This window comes from Notothenia coriiceps, unplaced genomic scaffold (genome assembly GCF_000735185.1).
Source record: "Notothenia coriiceps isolate Sejong01 unplaced genomic scaffold, NC01 NC01_scaffold00026375, whole genome shotgun sequence".
Lineage (NCBI taxonomy): Eukaryota > Metazoa > Chordata > Actinopteri > Perciformes > Nototheniidae > Notothenia > Notothenia coriiceps.
This window is the reverse complement of record NW_011359076.1, coordinates 105790-126241: the sequence shown is the minus strand read 5'-3', so window position 1 is coordinate 126241 and position 20452 is coordinate 105790. Positions and strand designations below refer to the sequence as shown.

The window sequence follows — 20452 nt, the reverse complement described above, 5'->3', positions numbered from 1 at the left end:
CCCCCCCCCTGTCTCTTACCCAGCCACAATACCTTGCACACTCCGTTGACGCAGATGTTTCTGGACTTGTTGTTCATGAAGCACGGAGTCCCATCTGTCACAGTGTCCAGCATCTTCTCCGTAAAATACTCAACGACTGGTCGACAGTGCAGCTCACAGGGGTTTACTGAAGATGGTTGAAGGGTGGGGGAAAGGAGAGAATAAAGTAGCTTTATTCTATTGAGTGTCTACTATTGTCATGCCTGATTATCAGTAACAAGGCATACTTAAAAAGGTTTCATCATGATGTCAAGACATTTTGGAGCTCTTTTTTCTATTGAACAAAAAACCTAATAAGCCTTATAAAATAACATTATATATAACTAGTTATTTCAGTTTGGGAATTGATATAAAGCAAAAAAAGGCTTGCAGACTTTAGCAAGGACATTAACTGCAGTATGTGTGCTGCCATTGCTTTTTAGTGTAAATGCTGCCACCTGTTGGGTGACATACATAATCGCAGCTTCAGATTGATGTGATATGAAAAGAGGGCTACAAGTGTGTGTCTGTCTTTCTGTAGTATCTAAACTTATCTTTATATTTGAGGCTTTGATCACTCACTTGGGTTGGACACAGGGATCCACTGGTAGAGCTCATTGTGGTAAGGCACAGTGTCAAACTCGCTGCACAGCATCTCTCGAAAGCTTGGTTCATTATTCTGACACAGCTTTGTGTTACAGGTCCGATAACGTTTCCTTTCCCCGGTGCAGTACTTGCCACCAAACTCTGGTCTGGAGAAAAAACAAGAGAAAGACTTTGTTTTCTTTTTGAATTTATTGAAGTGAGACATGACAGGTGAGACTGGAGAAGAATTATTGCATACATTGACATGACAGAAACATTTGTAGATGATGTGGTTTTAATTAAGATGCAAGACCGTCTGTTGTGTATGATTCTTGTGAGGTTTTATGCAAGTGTAGAGGAGCCATCAGGGACTTTGTCCAACTATTTTTCATTCTATTTATTGGCTTCTTTTTTGTTCGGTAGCATCATTTCAATCAACCATTTTAAAGAAAGAAAACATGAATTGTGTTAGACTTGCCATTGGAAGATAAACCGGTTTATGGCAGGTATATGTAAAAAAAAAAAGTAGTGCCTGAAATACTTCAATGGCAGATTTAAAATCAGCTCTTACTTGGGGTTGTTACACTCCCTCTCTGCTGACTGAACTCCAGTCCCGCAGGTCCTGGAGCAGTGAGACCATTTCGTCCACTGTCCCCAGCCTCCATTCACCTTCTCTGGGAGTTTACCCACAATTACACACTCTCCTGAGATACACCACTGTAGGAGACAATCACACAAATAACACCTGTAAGATGACACTTTAAGTACTTTGCGTCAGTACAAGCCTTATATCCCAACCATCTTCATTCCCCAGGCTAATGAAATTCACACTCTAACAAGACAAAGCCAAATGACACCTCCCACCTTCTCCGGTCCACAGCGGGTGCCATCTATAGGCGAGTCCAGTTTGGAGCGACAGGATCCGTTTACTGAACACCAAAGAATCTGGCAAATGTTCTGAAAGAAAGATGTAATCCTTAAACAATGAGAAAAGGATTATATTTGAATGGATTCCTAACATTTTAAGTCTTGGATTCACGATGATAGACACTCACATCGACCTCATGGCAGAAGGTTGCGTTCGGGCCGTACTGGAGTTGGCACTGGTGGTGTGTGGTGTAGCGGACACCGAGGCGAGCCAGCGGGGTGGTTAGGTCTCTCTTAGAAGGACGGTCATCCAGACAGAAACCCCAGCCACGACTAAGACAAACACAAAAAAGGTAAAGAATGTGTGACCTTTGAAAGAGAGAAAGGGGAACATGGTGTGGTGCTGAGAGAGATGCCTGACAGAGAATGCTTGAAAGGTCAACAGAATAATGACTCTTTCACAAATAGTTCTCAGTAAGTTACTGGGATAACCTTTTAGGAAACACTAACGATTTTCACAATTCACACATTGACTACCATACAAATTCAACAGAAGAAGAAGATGGGGCAGGGCTGGATGTACTTTTGCTTAATATTTAAGGAACATGGCTTGTGAGGAGCTCTTTTTAATGGCCTCAGCATTGGTGTAAATGCTAATCTGTGAATAAGTACTTCATCTCTGAAATATTGTGATTGGTTCAAGCTTCTTTGGTCAGGCCTAGTTAACCCTTTTGATTTTTCCCTGTAATGTTGATTATTTTTCCACAACACTGCTGTACCGGCACTTCCACCCATGTTACTTTGCCTGGAGGTGGGAAACAAGTGGTACAGATTTCCCTGCTCCCATTCACATATGAGCTCTCCCCAGGTGCAAGGGACTTAAGAGGAGTATGGAGAGTTTGTTCGAGTGAAGTTCATACTTGTGGGTACTAGTATGCGTTTTAACTTTAGTAACATTTAAAACAATTATAAAAACTTGTGTCAACAACCAAGTGAACAAACATATATTTGCTTTTGTACTGCAATTTACAGTGTCCTAGCACAGAATCCTATCAAATAGGGTGATGGGAAAATACTAAAATCTGAGAAAATGATTTGCCAAATGGTAAATATTCTACAGGCTGATTCACATAGTTAGTGGGTCAGAGTTCAACAAACTCTTTTGAATTTGCTCCAGGTCCAATTTTTGTTGTCAGAAAGGAATTCTTAAATTCACAGTTGACAGAAAATAATCAGAGTCAAGGCAAACTCCTTTACTTATTTGTGTAAGTGTGACTGGCCCTCTTATGTTCCCTGAGGCTCCTCTTGCTTTTCTTTAATTATTGTTGGATTTTCTGGCTGCAAATGAATTGTGCTTGTACAGCATATTGGCATGTAAGATCTTTGTTGCCCCCTATAACAATATATATCATGCTACACATGAATGTCTTTATAACTGCATTTTTGTTCTACCATTGCAGGGGTTTTTTCGATAATTTTCACCCCCTCCATTCAAATCTGCACCAGCATTTTCACTTTAATATTAAGAGTCACTGCTTGTTTGGAATGACTGTAATTCAAAAAATGATTTCACAGCCCTGGAAATTCACACAATTTCTAGACCACTTGGAAAAAACAGTGTGAACAGTAAGAGAATCATGTTATGATCCATGGCTTCAGAATAAAAGTATGAATGCAGCCTTACTCGAGGAAGCGTGTGATGTAGTCTTTGGAGCAGGAGGACCAGGTGAGAGGCGAGCTGTCGTACATCAGCTGTCTGGACATGATGAACGGGTGCCTCCCCTCCAGCTCGCAGTCATTCCCCTGACCGTCATGATGGATTCCAAAGCTGTGTTCAAACACAACCAGCAAGACCAATTATGTTATTATCCTAACAAAAGAGAACATGTTTCACCAGGATTGCCTTCAGCTCTTGGACCTGCAAATACTGATTGAACCTCTGAAAAAACATCTTTATCTTAATGAAATGTCTACAGTGTCAATCCTCTTATTTGAAATCCACTCCAAAGTCTTAGATCCCTTTTGTTTGTGCATGTCCTACATCATTACCTGGGAGTACAAAGCAGTGAAGTTCTTAAGAAAACAGAATACTGTGAAGAGTTGTACAAAATGTAGGATTTGTAACATAAAAACACAAAAAAACGAATAATGTTTTGACATCAGTTTAACAGTTAACAAATTGTGCTTTCACAATAGCAAAGATGTTCATTCAGACAGATAGTGTGTAGGTTTACATAATAGTCAGACATTTGACCTGGAGCCAAAGAACAACAACACAGATGATGGTAATCATCCAAAAACCAAGTCTGAAAAGATGACGAAATTTGTCCTGCTATTGGGTTCACAATAAATGCGTTGGCATGTGTGTATTTCATGTCTGAAAACTCACAAGGCGGTTTGATCAAGGTTCAAAGGAAGGTGCTCTTTGTATAAGTCAGGGGAAACTAATGTTGAATATCTTGATTTGATTCAACATTGGGGAGGTGGCTGCAGTTATCTTAAGAGGCAAACAAAATAAAATGTTCTTTAATAATAATAATAATAACTTGAATTTATATAGCGCCTTTCATAACCTCAAGGTCACTTTACAAAGAAACATACAAGGACAAGACATAAAACATAAAAACATAAACATGTAAAACATTTACATTTACTTTCACGGTTACTAAAGTCACCTCACATCATTCTCAGGTAATCTTTTTTTAACCACGGTCTGGTTACCAGATACTATCCAGCCCATTCACTTATAAGCAAATGTAATGAAGCTAGGATATTTGATAACGCAACTGTGTATCGCTCTATGGTAACCATCATACAAACGATATTCTGTCTTTGTCACATCGCCCATTATCAGAGGTGGGAAGTAGTGGAGTACAAATACTCTGTTAGTGCACTTAAGTACATTTTTCTGGTATCAGTACTTTACCCCACTACTTATTTTTCTGACAACTTTTTTACTTTTACTTCTTACATTTTTAACACAAATACCTGTACTTTATATACTTTATACTTGTCATTGCGTGCCTATTGATTTTAACACGATCCGTGTATCCTTCACTTCCTGGTCTTCTCTAAAGAAGAGGGACCAATGAAAACTTTGTAAATTTGCAGATTTTCAGCATCGAAACATTCATTAGCTCAATGACATTATTGTTCTATTAATATAAAGTGAGGTCAGTTACTCTATAAAACAGATGGTAGCTATGGGTACTTTTTACTTAAATACATTTCGAAGCCCATACTTCTTTACTTTTACTTGAGTAAAGAAGTTTAGTCAGTACTTCTTCTTTTACCAGAGTATTTTTATACATGAGTATCTGTACTTCTACTTGAGTAAAGGATGTGTGTACTTTTTGCCATCTCTGCCCATTATACTTATATTGCATCACACAGTAATTAAAAATCACCTGTGGCCCATTTCATGAGCGACGGTGAAGGCGACAGGTAGTCCTGAATCCTCATTGATGTTGCAGCTGCGGTGCGGTTGACAGATCCCGGACAGGTGGGACAGACCCAGCGTCTCACAGGGCTGGTTCATCCCAGCACAGATGTCTTTCCTGGGGGGGGGACAAAGGCAAATTATGTACATGCCAACACGGACCCCACATCAAAATATAACATTTATCCATTTTCTCGTATCTATTGGTAAAGCTGCCATAAAAATGCTTATGTGTGTGTCACTTGCCTAGTGACCAACACAGCCACGTCGTGATGAGCAGGGTGGGTGTCACTCTGGGGGTTGAGGTTTTTCTGCCAGGCACAAAAACTGGCCAAAGTGGTGTCTGCATGGTGAACGATCTTCAAATCTTTCTGTAACAAATCGCAGAGTTAGAAGCTAAAATGTTGCTCTTATTTGGCATCATTTTGATTTATTTCATGTCATTTAAGAAGATTATGAGAGTATTTTTGACTATAATGAAAAACATTTATTTTCCTTATTTTACAGTGAATTTAGACTATGTGTAGATTAAGGTATTCATCTACTTTAGTATGAGCATATTCCCAGCAGGACCACACGTCAATTTACATTCAATTTCATTAACCAGGTGATAACAGATATTTTGATTTCTCAATGTTTTCCCAATTCAGTTCTGCAAATAAGGTTTTTTGTGTGGTATTTTATTGAGCCAAACTGGATTTTGACTGTTTTCGTGATCAGTCAGAATCAAGTTTTTCCCACTCGAAGAGACACATGGAAGTCTGATGTCAGTTAAGGTGAGTACTTAATGTTCAATGTAGCTTGTTTCTTTAGCTGGATACTCAGAAGCTTGAACTACAGCCAAATGGAGTCTCAAACTTTACTTCACCTTATAACTACCCACATGAGGAATGCTTTATTGATAGGCATGAACTTTCTTGTTCCAACTTTAATATATGCATTGTGGAAGAAAGAAATATATATATTAGCATTTCTTGGAAAGTGTTACCTCTTCTCCCTGGAGTAGAATGAGGCGAACCAAGATGACGTAGATAGCATTCCCAATACTGGCATCATGAAAGATCCCTGCCACCTGTCAACATAGAATTCATTCAGCACTAAAAGTATTTAAAATGTAACAGCTGTGCAAAAACTGAGAATGGGTGAAAGCACATGTAAAGAGTAAATGCTGATTCTAACCCCTCACCATGTTCATAATGGTGAAGATGTAGGACTCCACATTATCGCTGCCATGGTATTCTATCAGCTTGGCGTCCGCCACCACCATGGTCTCCACCCACCGCTCTCTGCTGACGGAGCGCTGCGAGCGGGGCCGAGGGTCCTCGCTCTGCTGCTCCCTCTCCCACTCCTCCCTCTCCCTCTCCACTTGGACAGAGTCACTGAGAGCATCTAAATTGTGGAAAACAGGGAAAAAGGCAGATCACTTGAGGATTATCCTTGCTTGACACAGGCGCAGAAAGATTTTTTAAAAAGCTACTTTTTGTACAACAACACAAACATCTGCAGTTCCACACACACACCTTGAACTCCACAGAGGCTGGGTGTCTCATTGGGCTCAAGACTGCGTTTTGTTCTCTGGCTTTCTGTTGTAACTCTTGGATAGACAACATGAGGCTCTGGCGTCCCTACAGGATCTTCAGCAGAGTTCTGGACTGGTTCAATAAAGAAGTGTCCCTCTGGCAAGGAGAAGAAGCCTCTCTGTGGAAAATAAAAATGACAAAGGTGAAGTTGCAATAAGTAGAAATGTGTAGACCTAGGCGGAGCAAGATTAGTTTTCGATCACTTTGGCTAAATAAAAATCATGAATTTGATCCCAAAATCTTGCATAATGCAGCTTTAAGTCTCTTTTTAATGTCATGTTTTTTCAGACTGTGAAAACACAAAAGTTACAGCTTAACTAGCATGCAAATCAACAACGAATCAAAAATTGTAGCATTTAAAAAAACTCCCACATTTAAAAGTCAGAGATAGAGCTTTCTCTTGTAAAGCCTGGTGGAAAAGCCATTCCTCAGTAGTTTCCATCAGGGTGAAATCCATCATTAGTCAACAGATCTGAATATGTTATTCTTTCTCCTTCCCCGAGGCACATTCTCCGTCTGCTGCAGTTATACAAAAGACGTTACCCTAAGTATGCCATGCATGTTCTTACTGGTGCAGACTATTCATTAGCTGTTCGGTGAGTTCTGCTGGTGTACAGAGACACAAGATGTAGACGATAACACACAAAAAAGGCTTCTGTCGAATGTCTTGATTTCATTCTTGTAAACACACATATAGGAATGTTTTATCTTAAAATAAATGTTTGCAAGTTCCCATCATTATGTTGTGTGTGAGTATGTGTGTGTGTGTGTGTGTGTGTGTGTGTGTGTGTGTGTGTGTGTGTGTGTGTGTGTGTGTGTGTTTCCAAACAAGCCCAGACTGTTCCCAGATGAACCCTCCCTTCTCTCCCTAAACCAACTTGCAAAAGACAGAAGACACATTTTCTCCAAGATAATTAAAAAAAGCAAATGACTTAACATACACACACATTGATTCAAACATACCAACACAAAGAATTCTTAGAACAAGATTCTGCATCTTATTCTTGAATCTTTTCTTAGTGTTTTTATAGAAACCAAAGGCAGATGTGAAAAGTAAGTTCATACAGTGCTTATAGTTTGGCCAGTTGTGGTCTCAGGGGTCTACCCTGCTGCTGGCTGCAGTTACTCACTGTTCAGCTTTCTGGGTCCTCCTGACAACTTTAATGTGTGTTTCTTGGGACACGTTTTTTAAACTACATGTATTCAGAAGTCTGCAGAGCTCTGACTGGAGTATCCAATTGCTTTATTCACAGAGTTCAGAAAGTACACATCTAGAAGGGCATTCCCTTTGGAAAGACTATATTACTCCACCTGTTACACTGAACCTTGACAAATAAGAAAGACTTTGTAGGATGAAACCAAGCTATCTCTGGCTTGTTTGTTCAATGAATAACCACAAGAGGAACGTGCAAACAATATCAAAAGTCCATCGTTTATGTCTGAGCTTGCTTTGTTTTAAAAAACCCTGATTATTTAAACAAATTATTAAAACAGGGTTTTCCACTGACTCAAAGTGTGGACTGCAGCCAGGGGTCCCTGAGTTGTGCTAGACTCATGCACAAAGCATGCAAGCTGATACGGTCAGCTGGGAAAGCTTCCCAACGGACTTGTGCAGAAGAAAATCAGCAGATTTCTCTGTAGCGCTGTATCTCATACATACAATCCATTTTGCCAGGATAAACGTTCTACCAGATTAAGATTAATTGTTTGCATTTGCATCCTTTCTACAAGCCAAAATGAATAGTAGAAGAACTTGTCATCCATATAAGGGTGGATGCTTGTCTTTCTCTGTTATCGTGCCTCCCTGCCGTCTCCTACATGTTTTCCTGAGCGTTAAACTTCTAATCGAGCTGCGAGAAGCAGGTGGTGGTGTGCAGAGCAACCAGGAAGGAATGCTACGGAGAGGCCCATCTAAACATTCAGACCAATGCTCTGCGTGATCTGTATGATCTGCATACCAAATGCAGTCCTGCTGTGCAACGCAGCCTACAAGGCTCTGCTTGTGCAGTGTGGTTATGGTGTTAATTGTGATCCTTAGATGACCATGTACAGATCCTGTGTGATGTCTGTGTTCAACAATCAAAGACAACTTCAAAGGATACCAACTAGGACTTTGTTTTCCATTTAAAAATAGAGGATTGTATTGTATTGAATGGTAATGCTCTGCCAACTCATTCTGCATTGGACTGCCATTCACTTTCACCACCTCCTGCCCTTCTCCCCCTCCTCTCCATGAATCCCTCTCCTCTCACCTAGAGGAAGTGTGTTGGGGTGTGAGGTGCCAGAGCCAGGGGAGGTTACCATAACACAGGTCTGTGTTCCAAATAGATGGCCATGTGGAACTGCTTTACTTCTGTTTCCTGCTTCTGTGGGTTTTGTAGTCCTGGCCAACTGTGTCTGGAATAAAGTCTCTGCTGTTACACAGCCTGTGGCCTCAGCAGGGATTAGTGGGACCCATGGAGAGGTGGGGGTAGATGATGCTCATTACTGCAATATGATTAATCAAAACTATTTTCTAAACGTGCATCTATTCCACCACAACTTATTCTTGTTAATTACTGGTTTCACTGCCTACAGTTTAATTTGTTTTACTTCACAAGATAATTGTGCCCGTGAGCTAATTTCTTACCGCGTCAGAGGTCAAAGACGCTATCCTTTTTCCTCTGCATGGTACTAAACATGCATTTAAGTGGGGAAAATACCACTTCGATAGGTCTGAACTTGCTTGATCTTTGTGCTGTGCCTCAGGGATTACCAAAGACTACGCTGAGATATCTTTGTCTTTTCCTGAATTGAAAGTTTTCCCTCTGGAACAAAAAAGTAACAGCGGCCCCCATCAAATGACTCTCAACTTCATAGTTTGACATGTACAAAGAATAGTAAAGGTGAACTTTGTCAGGTCATAATCACCTGTAAAGTATATACGGCACACTGCAGCACAGCTCTATTTGTTGAGGCAATGTTTCTCAACCAGTAGTGGTAGTTTAAGTGCTGTGATTGAAGTTGTAAAGCCCATATTGAGGCTTTCAAAAGTCATAATCCTTCACCTGCTCTGTACCGGTTGCCATTATTTTGTTTAGCCCACCAAACACAGCCAGATGACAGATCAGGACAACCAGCCTGCTACTAAAGGCATGTACACAGCTGCTTCCTGACAAGTCTGCAAACATATCACTAAGTCATTTGCTTCACCAACAAAGGCAAGGGCAATTTAAATATGAGACTTTAATCGTTTTGATCAACGCAAGAGGTACTTAGCAGTGCACTATTGAAGCCATCTTGAACTAATTCTCCATGTTTTTGAGATTAAACAATAAGTAGATTTGTCTATTAGTATATCAATGCAAATATCATTCTCATTTCAATCATTTTTCAAGCAAATTGTCAAGAAATTGCTGGGCTCGGCTTATTTAAATTGTAGATTTGCAGATGTTTTTTGTCCTTTATAAAAAAGTTGATTGAACATATAAGACAATTACAAAACAAGTCATTTCAAGATGTCACAATTGCGATTTTTTTTTTAGAAGATTAAATGAAGAATGAGTTATTAGATGAAGGCCTTTTTTCTCTAGTTGATTACACAACATAACCGACAACAGTGGTCATCAGATAATCATGGATCAGTGATTTATATGTCTTTGTCATGTTTTTTTGTGTTCCTTATGTTTGTTTAAAGCCTTAAGTAACTCCAGGCTTGTGCAACATAAACAAAAGATTATCATGAATCTATTTTTTGAAGCAGTCCATCTCTATCTGTCTCCTGAGGGGGGAATGACCTCCACAGCAGCTGGCAGGGTTTCCCTCCCACATCTGCATGGCCGAGCCTCATGTTTAGTGGTCTCTCCCTGTGGTTTAAGCTGCAGTAATCCTTCTTCTACAGAGCAGAAAATCAGTGTAATACATCATGGTGGTTTCCCATGTAGGTTGGAGAGAAGGGACACACTGGAGCATTTAGGATTGCGCATATAAATCCTCTCAATGCGGTAGGTTGTCGATAATTGGAATTTAGAGTGACATAACATACTTTTCTAATGATATGCATTTACAAGGAGAGGCAGAGCAACCCACACAAACATAACAGAGGAGGAGGCAAGACCCTGCAGGAGAGGCATTCCTGCTGTGACAAAATCAAACACGAACACCAAAGCCTTCTTCATGACTAAAACTGACACATCCCATTTTTTCCGAGGAGGAAGTTCTTCCCTTTTCCCAATCTCATCTAATTTGGGGTGCTATATAGGGAAGAGTGTATTTCAACTCTTATTTTGACATTAAAGGTCTAAAATACTCATAGTCTGTGCAGCACCATACATTTCTCCAGAATTGGTCATGTCTTCTAATAATCAAAACGTTTCATATGCTCAGCTGCTCCTTTGTCTATCTGCTGACCAGCTGTTTTCTCTTCTTTGTAGTTGAACTTCTTTTTTGATTAAAAACATTTCAGTCAAAGTTCAGTCACAGATTCTCTGAACAAAACATATGGCCCTATTTCTGGTCTCTCCATCTGTCAGACCGTATTGTTCCAGTCTGTAAAGAAATTGCCAAAATCTATTACTGAAGCTCTATCTCAACAAAGAACAAAGTAACACTGCACGTCCAAGGGGGGCTGCAGAGTGAATTAGTGAGGGAGAAAGTACAGAGGGAAACATCTGAGGACAAAGAAGACAGAAAGGGTCTTATAGTTAGCCGAGAAGCAGTAGCCGTCAGTGGGTCTGCAGCACAGTCGTTCTGCAAATACTGTCAGGAAGTCTTTGAAGGGCAAACTAACACACAGGGCACTGTCAGATGGAAGGGTATGCTCAACAGAATATGAGTGCCTAAGCCACATACCAGCTTCCCCAGAGTGATGCCCCCTTTCTCCTGTGTATTAAAGAACCTGCCTGTCAAAATAAACTAGATTTTTCACTGTAGATGTGGGTGAATGACTCTTAAAGTGGATCATAGGACTCAAATTGATGAATGAGATGGAGGTTTAAAATAATCTGTTTCCCTTGATATGCATGTCAGACAGTGTGGTTCCTTACCAATCCTTTACATGTGCTGATGGCAGCAGTTCCCCACACATCAGGGGCTTCCACTGTGCCGAGGAGGTAGCAGGAGTTCCTGTCAGCGCCACGATGCTCAGTGCTGTTGGCACTGCCGTTCCTCCTCTCCAGGATGTAGCCACTTGAAACCAGTTGATTGTTAGCAGTCAAATTAAACATTAAAGCGCGACCCTTGTAGTTGACCTTGTAGTAAACCTGTCCCTCCAAACCAAGGGGTCGCAGGTCACGCCTGACTCGCCCACCTTTGAAGTGGTGAGCCAGAGAGTGGGAGAGGAACTCTCCATCAGCGGTGGTTTTCACTGGGTGAACAGTGGATAGATCTGACTCTGACAACTGACCTGCAGAATAAAATGTAACACAATAGAAATCAGTTGTGATGCATTGATTTGTACCTGTAATGCTTACTGTTATTAATGTGCACTAAACCATGCACATTTTTACAGTCATGATGAATGCATTATACATGCACAGAAGTGCAGGTTCAATAACAACTGCACCACACTGACCTTGTTCTGCAAACAGGGAGAAGAGTCCGCCAGAGTCGGAGAGCTCTATGTGGCCGGCTGCCAGAATGAAAACAAAGTGTAGCAGAAAAAGAACCGGGCACTCTTGCAAACATCGCATATTTCATGTAACCAAACTCAAACCACTGCAAAAGAGTCCTGTGCACATGGGGTTCCAGTGCCTTGAGAGGCGACCACTTCGATCCTGCGCTGTCCTGTGTCATGACATGGACACGTTCAGAAATCTCCCCTCACGAAGGCAGACAAGCACCGAGCAAGACTGGGAGCCGGATCGAGGTTTGAAGAGGGAGAAAGCTCCAGCTCTGCGGGAGGAGAGGAGGGGAGGAGTGTTCTCGGGGCCAGTGTCTACTTTCCTTTGCGGGAGCAAGGAGGAGGAAGCTCCATTGATCTGGATGAAGCAGCACGCTCTGTCATGTGTCGAGACTTGCACCAAATCCTGCACCAGCGGCGCATCATTAACGCGAGGCAATTTACTGCCACTTATAGTAAAGTAAGTAAATATGGAGCAAATGGGTGCCAGGAAGGAGAAGTATAGTTTTGCCTACATTAGTGTTAGTCAAATTTTCAAGAAATATCAGCAGTAAAAAGTGAAACAGTTTTGTCCAAAGTTTTCAAATTAGCCTCATAAAATGTCTAAATATCCCACATACAATTCCTCAGTCGTTTCATATGTCAAAACAATTACATATCTTATATCAGCCATGATAAGAAATACTTGTCATTCAGAATCAGAAACCAACACTTACAAACAGAAATTAAAATAAATGCTTAATATTGACATTGTTTCTTTAGTAGATGCACAGTAATTTAATTGTATACTAACTAAACTTCCATAACTTTTAGTGCTTTAGAGTCTGGGGCATGGAAGGTTGGGAAAAATATAGCAAAACCCTAAAAAAAAGATATTTCATCTGCATTTTTGCATACTATACTAAATATTAGATTATTTGGTGTGAGGTCTCTTAATTCCGTGAAGAACAAACAGTCTCAAAGTCAAACCACATGCGTTCTTATGTTTTATTTAGAATTAAGGTCAAATATTGTTGCTTCTGTAGCTTTTAAACAATGATGTCTATATTGACATGCATCAGTTTGTATCAACCATGAATTGTTTCCAGTGTGCAGGATTGTAATGGATTCAAGGAAGCTGATGCTAAGAAGACCTTCACACTTAAATATATGCATGGCTTTACTTCCAGCTTCCATTGAGTTCCACTGTAAAAGTGAACAAACATGTCTGATGTTAGTTGTGCACTGTAGAATAGCCCATTGAATTATTATTTATTATTTCCAGGGAACATTAAAGCTCCTGTAGATCACAACATAATGTAGCTCAGAGTGAAAGGCTTTTTCTGGGGCGTATCCTCTGAAAGTTGAAACCCCTTTCAGAAAATACTGCTGCTTCAGGTGTCTAACATTTATCCCTCGAGCAAAATCATCTGTGATTAAGTGGTTACTGAGACATGACACATTCATTCCCTCATTTTTGTGGTGCATGGGAGACACAAAGGCAGACAATGCAGGGAACTCAGTAAACTGTGGAGTTTAAAGGGCATTGAAGATATATAGTTGTTAATAACAATTCCAAACAATCCCTCAGGAATATTTTTGGAGTAGAGAGGAGAGAATTTATGAGAATGAAGACCTCCCTTTAAAATAACTGAGCAAACCACTGTTCCACACAGATAATGACCATTGATCTCAGTCCACCTTACTACACCAACAACACTAATGGGCCACATTGGGGTGTTCCCCTTATGTGGACCCAATAAAACCGCAATGCAACAGAAGCTGTATTGTACAAACTGTTGTGTATGTTGAAGTTTTAAGATAACACATGTTAGAACTAACAAGCACAGCCTCACTGGAGCAGCACACCCTAACATTAGAGGACAAATAGTGTGTTGTTGGCTCCTGTTTTAACACACATCTGGAATGTCTGTATCTGGTGTGAAATTACAAGCCTGGGCAATTATCAGAATTGATCAACAGAAATAACACTAAATTAATTACTGGTAATTGCAATTTCTCAATAAGTAAAAGTGATACATAGTTCTGATGAAAGGAAACACTTTCAGACATGAATTGCATTATTTAATTGCATATATTTCGGTGTATATCCCTTTATGTTACTGCAATAGACAGACCACTTTCTTCATACAAATGCATCTTTGCCAAGTATCAAAGCCTTGTTATCATTCTCACAGACATTACTCTAACTGACCCCCTGAAGTCTCCTGTTACAGTAATGTGCAACAGACTGTGAAATATCTGAACCTGGAAAATAATCAGGACCTTTTGTTAGTCTTAGGTGGGAGAAAAAAGCTTTTATACAGGGAGAGAGTGTGGCTACATTCCTCATCAAGGTTTTTTCTGTGTTGTGCAGTCAAACAAGTTTGTAGCACTATACATACAGTAATATACTAGCAAGCTGAGTTTTTAAAATATGCTCTCAAATGACAAAAGAAACTGAAAATCCCTATATCCCAATCCATTAAAGTTAATGCATTAGTGTAACCCGCAACATAAACATGCTTTCACCGAAACAAAGTTGACCTCAGTAATGGAATTAGTATTAATTCTGCGATTCTGATATATCCAAAGTCAGGAATGAACCAACTAGCTTAGATTTGGTTTTATTTTCTTGTATTTTATTATGACATTTTGTGTTCTTGTATTTTATTATAATACACTTTATCTTTATAAAAATCTCTTTAGTACGAATGGCCTTAATACAGCAAAAATACTAACTATGATTAAAAAAAAAAACTCAGCCAAGCACAAACTCTATAGAAACAATTTGAAAATAAAATTTGAACTGTATTTTCCCACACTCATGAACAATGAGCCACGTGTCTGCACTTCTCCAGTTGTCCACAGGAGGCGCTGCTCTGTGAACTTTGTTCCAGTCATAAATGGGCGTGTTTACTCCTGCTGCTCAGTCCTTTGAGTTACTCCTCGGGAAGGAAGGGCATGGACTGAACTCTGACAGGTAAAATGAGCCGATGAAAGTTTTGTAAAGGCTTTTGAAAAAATGAACAACTCGGTCTTATAGGTCTTGTAGTTTAATAATAGGTGGGTCCTGTCATAGTTTGGTTATATATGGAGTTGTTTACGTTCGCAGGATTACATTACATGTGATAGTGATCGTCAGTGATCGTCAGTGATCGTGTGTGTGTGTGTGTGTGTGTGTGTGTGTGTGTGTGTGTGTGTGTGTGTGTGTGTGTGTGTGACTATGAGTGTATGATGAGTGATATTAGTTTTTTGGGCATGTCATTGTGATTCTTGTTGACCTTCTTAGTGTGACATGTGATTGTATAAATGATTGATCTATCTTATTTGGATGACTATGGTGAACTTATATGACTAAAGTAAACCATTTTCCCCACATACAGGACTGCCTTCTGAGCCACAGGCTGCTCTTGTTCCTCAGGGAATCAGGTGGACATGGAGGACTTCTGGGTATTTGCCCTTTGGGCACTAAAGACTTGGCTGTGCCTCCTCATCGGCCTCATCATGGTCCCTGCCATGTTTGGCTTCTCACTGGGCATCTCTGAGGCCTACATGAACATCCTGGTGAAAACCTTAGAGGTACTGTTGTTTTTGTGTTTCTCACAGATGTACATGCCTTAGGCTATGCAGATACCATAAATGTCTCCTGTCTGTATGTCCTCTACAGTGGGCCACTCTGAACATACAGAAAGTCACAGATGAACGAACACTCAAACCATCTGCATCTAATGGTGAGTATAAAACTGCATGATCAAAATTACTTGTGGTAAGGAGGACACTTCTAAAGAAGATCATTGTCATATCCTTCATTGTGAAAGATTGGACTACAGTGACTATAGTGTTGCGCTTCAGTGCTGGATTTCATAAGATACTTTACTACAAGTCTGATCATGCATGTTGCAATGATACTGCCTAGTTTAAAAGAGTAATGATTCGTCTTTGCAGCTAAGAGTGATTTTGAATACGGATGCATTGTTTCAGTGATGATAGCCCTGTGCTGTAACCTTTAATGGCAGATTTAAGTTATTTTATTTTGACCTATAGGACTATGTCTGGCATCAAATATCTCAAACTTACACCTATCTCACAAGACTTAACTCATTGTCAGTCAATGAGCTGCACAGGAGGGTATCCCTCGCTGTAACACATAAAGACGTAAGTAATGTCAGCAAAATGTGGCCTCTGCAAAGTCCAAAGTATGTCAGCGTTGCATTTAAATGTGGAATATACATATAAGAACTTTAAAGTGCTTCATAAACAGCGATAAGGCAGACATCATTCTGAAATATTGGAAACAAAGTTTGTTTCTCCGGGTTTTGGACTTTGCCTGCAGTACTATCAGCAACATGGATTAGGTAGAGGCCACTTCCTTACTGTTCTGTGAGATGTTGGTGGATAGTGTCAGATCCCTGCTCTTTGAACAGCTCTTTCGTAATATAATTTGTATTTCAGTTGGTGTAGGTTTAAGGTAGACTGTTAGACATTTAAGGTGAACTTTCTTGCAGAGTCCTGCATTAATGACTGTAATGGCTCTTACTGTATCAGTGCAGTTTATTCAATGTGGAAATTGGCAGATTCCTCTGCTGCGTTCTGCCAAATGACATATGTTGTAGTTATTAGATAAAGCATGCTGATATTTATCTTCATCTTTTATCTTTTCTCTCTGAAGTGAACATCTCAGAATGGTTTCATGCTCTGATTCAATAAGTCCATTTACATTCGATTACATTTTTTATATCATTGACTGAAACCATTTAATCTTCTGGCTCGATCAACACAATCTGTAAAGATATGCCTTATCTTTCATGCTGCTGAAGTGTTCTCGTGTGTGTGTGTGTGTGTGTGTGTGTGTGTGTGTGTGTGTGTGTGTGTGTGTGTGTGTGTGTGTGTGTGTGTGTGTGTGTGTGTTAGGTCTCATCCAGAGGGAGGATGGCTCTATGGAGAAAGAGTTGGAGGAACTCAGAAGCAGTCGCCCCAAACCACCGGTGGGCGGTGACTTTGCACTTAGTGACTGTTTCTATTTCACAAGAAAAGGAATTGAGAGCATTGTAGAGGATGAGGTAACTTTATTTGCAATACCACCATTTTTTTTTCTAAATAAGTTGCCTTGTTACTGTAGTCAGATTAATTTTTTTATTTCAATCAACTCCAAATATAGGTGACACAGCGGTTCACTTCAGAGGAGCTGGTGTCGTGGAATTTACTGACTCGCACCAACAACGATTTCCAGTACATCAGTCTGAAGCTGACGCTGGTCTATGGCATCGGCATCTTTGTGAGATACTGCATCCTCGCCCCGCTTAGGTACACAGATGCTAAGTCCAGTCCCCTTGCTGCAAAATGAAGTTCTCAGACACAAATGTAGTGTTTTCGAACTTCGATGAAGTCAATCTGGCAAAATCATAAAAATGACATATTTTTACAGTATCTTTTTTTTTGTTCAAAGTTTCACCAATTTTTTCCAGACATTGTTGATGCTTTCAAACCACAACAACCTGCTATCAAACAATGGTTATTGTACTCGTGCAAATACTGACAAATATTTTAGTTTCCATATTATATGTATGGGTTTTTATTTGACATGCTGAACAGTTGATGAATCAACGTGTTCCACTTTCTCCAGGATAACTCTGGCTTTCATCGGCCTCTCCTGGTTGGTCATAGGAACATCTGCAGTTGGATTACTTCCAAATTGGAGGTGACTGCAAACACACAAACAATCGTTGTATTCCATATTTAGATATTTTTTTGAATGGATATGGTTCCTCCTTCCTTTGTGCTTCCCTGTGTACGTCTGTGTTTCCAGGATGAAGTTCTGGCTCAGTGAATGGGTGCATGTGATGTGCTACAGGATCTGTGCTCGAGGACTTTCTGCCACCATCCGCTATCACAACAGGTAAACAAGCCTCCATCTTAACCTTTCTAACAATCAGGAATATCAATTGACTCTGACCTCATGTCTTCACCTCCCAACAACAGGGAAAACAAACCACAAAAAGGAGGAATCTGTGTGGCCAATCACACCTCTCCTATTGACATAGTGATTCTCTGCAACGATGGGTGTTATGCTATGGTGAAAAAAAAGATCTTTCATGTTGAGATTTCTATATTGGTAGGTAATCTGTCATTCTACATCAAGACATGCTGCCATAACTGTCCTAATGTGTCCATCAGGTGGGTCAGGTGCATGGAGGTTTGATAGGAGTCCTCCAGAGAGCCATGGTGAGGTCGTGTCCTCATGTCTGGTTTGAGAGGGCAGAGATGAAGGATCGCCACCTAGTGACCAAAAGGTGAGCTTACTCCTTCACTCCAACCTTTTTTCTCTGGCTTGTCACTGCATGTCTTTCCGCCTGTATTTTCTCTCCGTGGTTGCTTTGGCACCCAGAGAGGTTGGCATTTTCCTGGCAGTGAAATTATCTAGAGTTCCTGTATCTCTTCCAAGCAACAACAGGTTTTGGAAAGAGTGACTCATTCTGTTTGGAGTCCAGGGTCTCATACTACCACTACTACACACATACTATGTAGATATATTTCTAGTCAGGAGATGGTTTCCATTACCTCTTTGTGTTGTTTCCAGGTTGACAGACCATGTGAATGACAAGGAAAAGCTCCCCATATTGATATTTCCAGAGGGTAAGTTCGACCATGTGGAATGATGGAGTTACTCTATCCACAGCGGTTTCATGTTTGTCCTTGTATCATCAAAGATAAGATTCGGTAGCTCTTGATATTTTATACCAGTCTGGCCACTCAGTGGTGACTAATGATGAGCTATTTCATGTGGGTTTGGACAAAGCTTCACACAACTCTGTCCCCTTTTATCTCCCAATGTCTGGCTTCCACAGGAACCTGTGTAAACAACACATCTGTCATGATGTTTAAGAAGGGAAGCTTTGAAATTGGAGCGACTATATATCCAGTGGCTATCAAGGTACTTTAATCCTGTCTCTCAATAAAGCCCCATCACTCATCCAGATATGTGTGGCCTACTGGCTCACATGCTTTAAAGTTATGCATTGCGCTTCTTTATTTGATGTTTTTACTTTTCTTAGTATGACCCAAATGTTGGAGATGCTTTCTGGAACAGTTCCAAGCATAGCATGGTCAACTACCTGCTGAGGATGATGACCAGCTGGGCCCTCGTCTGTAATGTCTGGTACCTGCCCGTAATGCATCAACAGGTGTGTATATCCCCAACGCACGTGAGCACATGCATGACAAAGAGCCACATGTATATGTGTCACTCCACATGTACACACACACACACACAACACACACAACACACACACACACACACACACACACACACACACACACACAGTGCAGTATATTGAACTTGTTTTCATTTCAACATGGCAGGAGGGGGAAGACGCTGTCCAGTTTGCCAACAGAGTGAAGTCGGCCATTGCTCGACGGGGAGGACTCGTAGATTTACAGTGGTAAGATTTTAAGCTTTTTACTTCTTTTTAATTTTAACCTTTTTTACTTCTTCAGTTGATTGTTATTTCTTCATTCTAGAGTATTTAACATCTGTTTTTCTGTATATGAAGTCTATGTCAGGACTTTATCTGTGAATACAAATAGTGCTTGAACACACATCTACAACAAGAAAACATCTTGAATGGAAATATAAAAATATGTTTTTATCCTCTGACCTGTAGTGCTTTTTGTCAATCTCGATTATTTTTTATATGAGGTGTTAAAGATTTAAACAGTGGAGATGTATACCTTCTCACTATTTGTGTTAATGTAGATAGCACTCTGTTTGTGGTGTTGACTAATACATTTGAACAAATCAAGACCCACTTAGATGAATATAATCAGCATACTTTATTCTGAGCAGTATGTAGGAACTATTATTCTCTCTACCAAACTACAGCTGCCAAATGTACCACCACGCGGATGTAATTGTGCATTTACTCTATTCATATATATATATATATATATATATATATATAGTTTGATTTGATTTGAGTGAACTGTCCCTTTTTTAAGTTATAAATTAAGCTAATAGCTTTTTTTAAATGGTTTCAAAATAAATGTGTAACATTTTTGCTTCCGCAGAGTAACATGTGCTATTTTTTTTCAAAAGTTTGTCAAATATATATTTAAAAGAAAATAGTTTTAGATTAAGTTATTTAGATTAACCATGATATTCGTTGACATGGAGCAGATGTGTTTAAATGAGAGTACCACTCTCAGCTTGTCTTGATTCCACCTGTCTGCCTCTGTCTGCAGGGATGGAGGTCTGAAGAGATCGCAGCCCAAGGTGTGGTTCAAAGAGGAGCAGCAGAAGCAGTACAGCAGCATGGTGGTGGGGGATGACAGCAGCAGCCACAGTGACTGACCCCCCCTTAAGACACAAACCCAAAGGTTTTGTGA

The 20452-nt window shown here is 40.1% G+C and overlaps 2 protein-coding genes across 2 annotated transcripts in view; one reads left to right on the top strand and one right to left on the bottom strand.

The window, feature by feature from the left end:
- Nucleotides 1-12400, bottom strand: part of LOC104956799 (ADAM metallopeptidase with thrombospondin type 1 motif, 12) — a 21418-nt gene extending 9018 nt beyond the window's left edge. The window contains exons 1-13 of the mRNA XM_010784341.1: nucleotides 12041-12400; nucleotides 11514-11872; nucleotides 6430-6607; nucleotides 6096-6298; nucleotides 5898-5981; nucleotides 5156-5280; nucleotides 4878-5027; nucleotides 3155-3298; nucleotides 1659-1803; nucleotides 1468-1560; nucleotides 1175-1320; nucleotides 601-770; nucleotides 20-166 (exon numbers count right to left, since the gene is read on the bottom strand). Coding sequence (XP_010782643.1) covers nucleotides 20-166; nucleotides 601-770; nucleotides 1175-1320; nucleotides 1468-1560; nucleotides 1659-1803; nucleotides 3155-3298; nucleotides 4878-5027; nucleotides 5156-5280; nucleotides 5898-5981; nucleotides 6096-6298; nucleotides 6430-6607; nucleotides 11514-11872; nucleotides 12041-12158 — 2062 coding nt within the window. The 5' untranslated portion in view covers nucleotides 12159-12400. The remainder of the gene's footprint in view (nucleotides 1-19; nucleotides 167-600; nucleotides 771-1174; nucleotides 1321-1467; nucleotides 1561-1658; nucleotides 1804-3154; nucleotides 3299-4877; nucleotides 5028-5155; nucleotides 5281-5897; nucleotides 5982-6095; nucleotides 6299-6429; nucleotides 6608-11513; nucleotides 11873-12040) is intronic.
- Nucleotides 12401-14954: 2554 nt separating this feature from the next.
- agpat9l (1-acylglycerol-3-phosphate O-acyltransferase 9, like) overlaps nucleotides 14955-20452 on the top strand; it is a 7071-nt gene continuing 1573 nt past the window's right edge. Inside the window, exons 1-14 of the mRNA XM_010784334.1 lie at nucleotides 14955-15050; nucleotides 15454-15649; nucleotides 15738-15801; nucleotides 16982-17130; nucleotides 17229-17374; nucleotides 17694-17768; nucleotides 17877-17966; nucleotides 18050-18143; nucleotides 18245-18360; nucleotides 18648-18703; nucleotides 18916-19001; nucleotides 19123-19251; nucleotides 19430-19509; nucleotides 20309-20418. Of these exons, the coding sequence (XP_010782636.1) occupies nucleotides 15506-15649; nucleotides 15738-15801; nucleotides 16982-17130; nucleotides 17229-17374; nucleotides 17694-17768; nucleotides 17877-17966; nucleotides 18050-18143; nucleotides 18245-18360; nucleotides 18648-18703; nucleotides 18916-19001; nucleotides 19123-19251; nucleotides 19430-19509; nucleotides 20309-20417 (1338 nt within the window). The 5' untranslated portion in view covers nucleotides 14955-15050; nucleotides 15454-15505 and the 3' untranslated portion in view covers nucleotide 20418. The remainder of the gene's footprint in view (nucleotides 15051-15453; nucleotides 15650-15737; nucleotides 15802-16981; nucleotides 17131-17228; nucleotides 17375-17693; nucleotides 17769-17876; nucleotides 17967-18049; nucleotides 18144-18244; nucleotides 18361-18647; nucleotides 18704-18915; nucleotides 19002-19122; nucleotides 19252-19429; nucleotides 19510-20308; nucleotides 20419-20452) is intronic.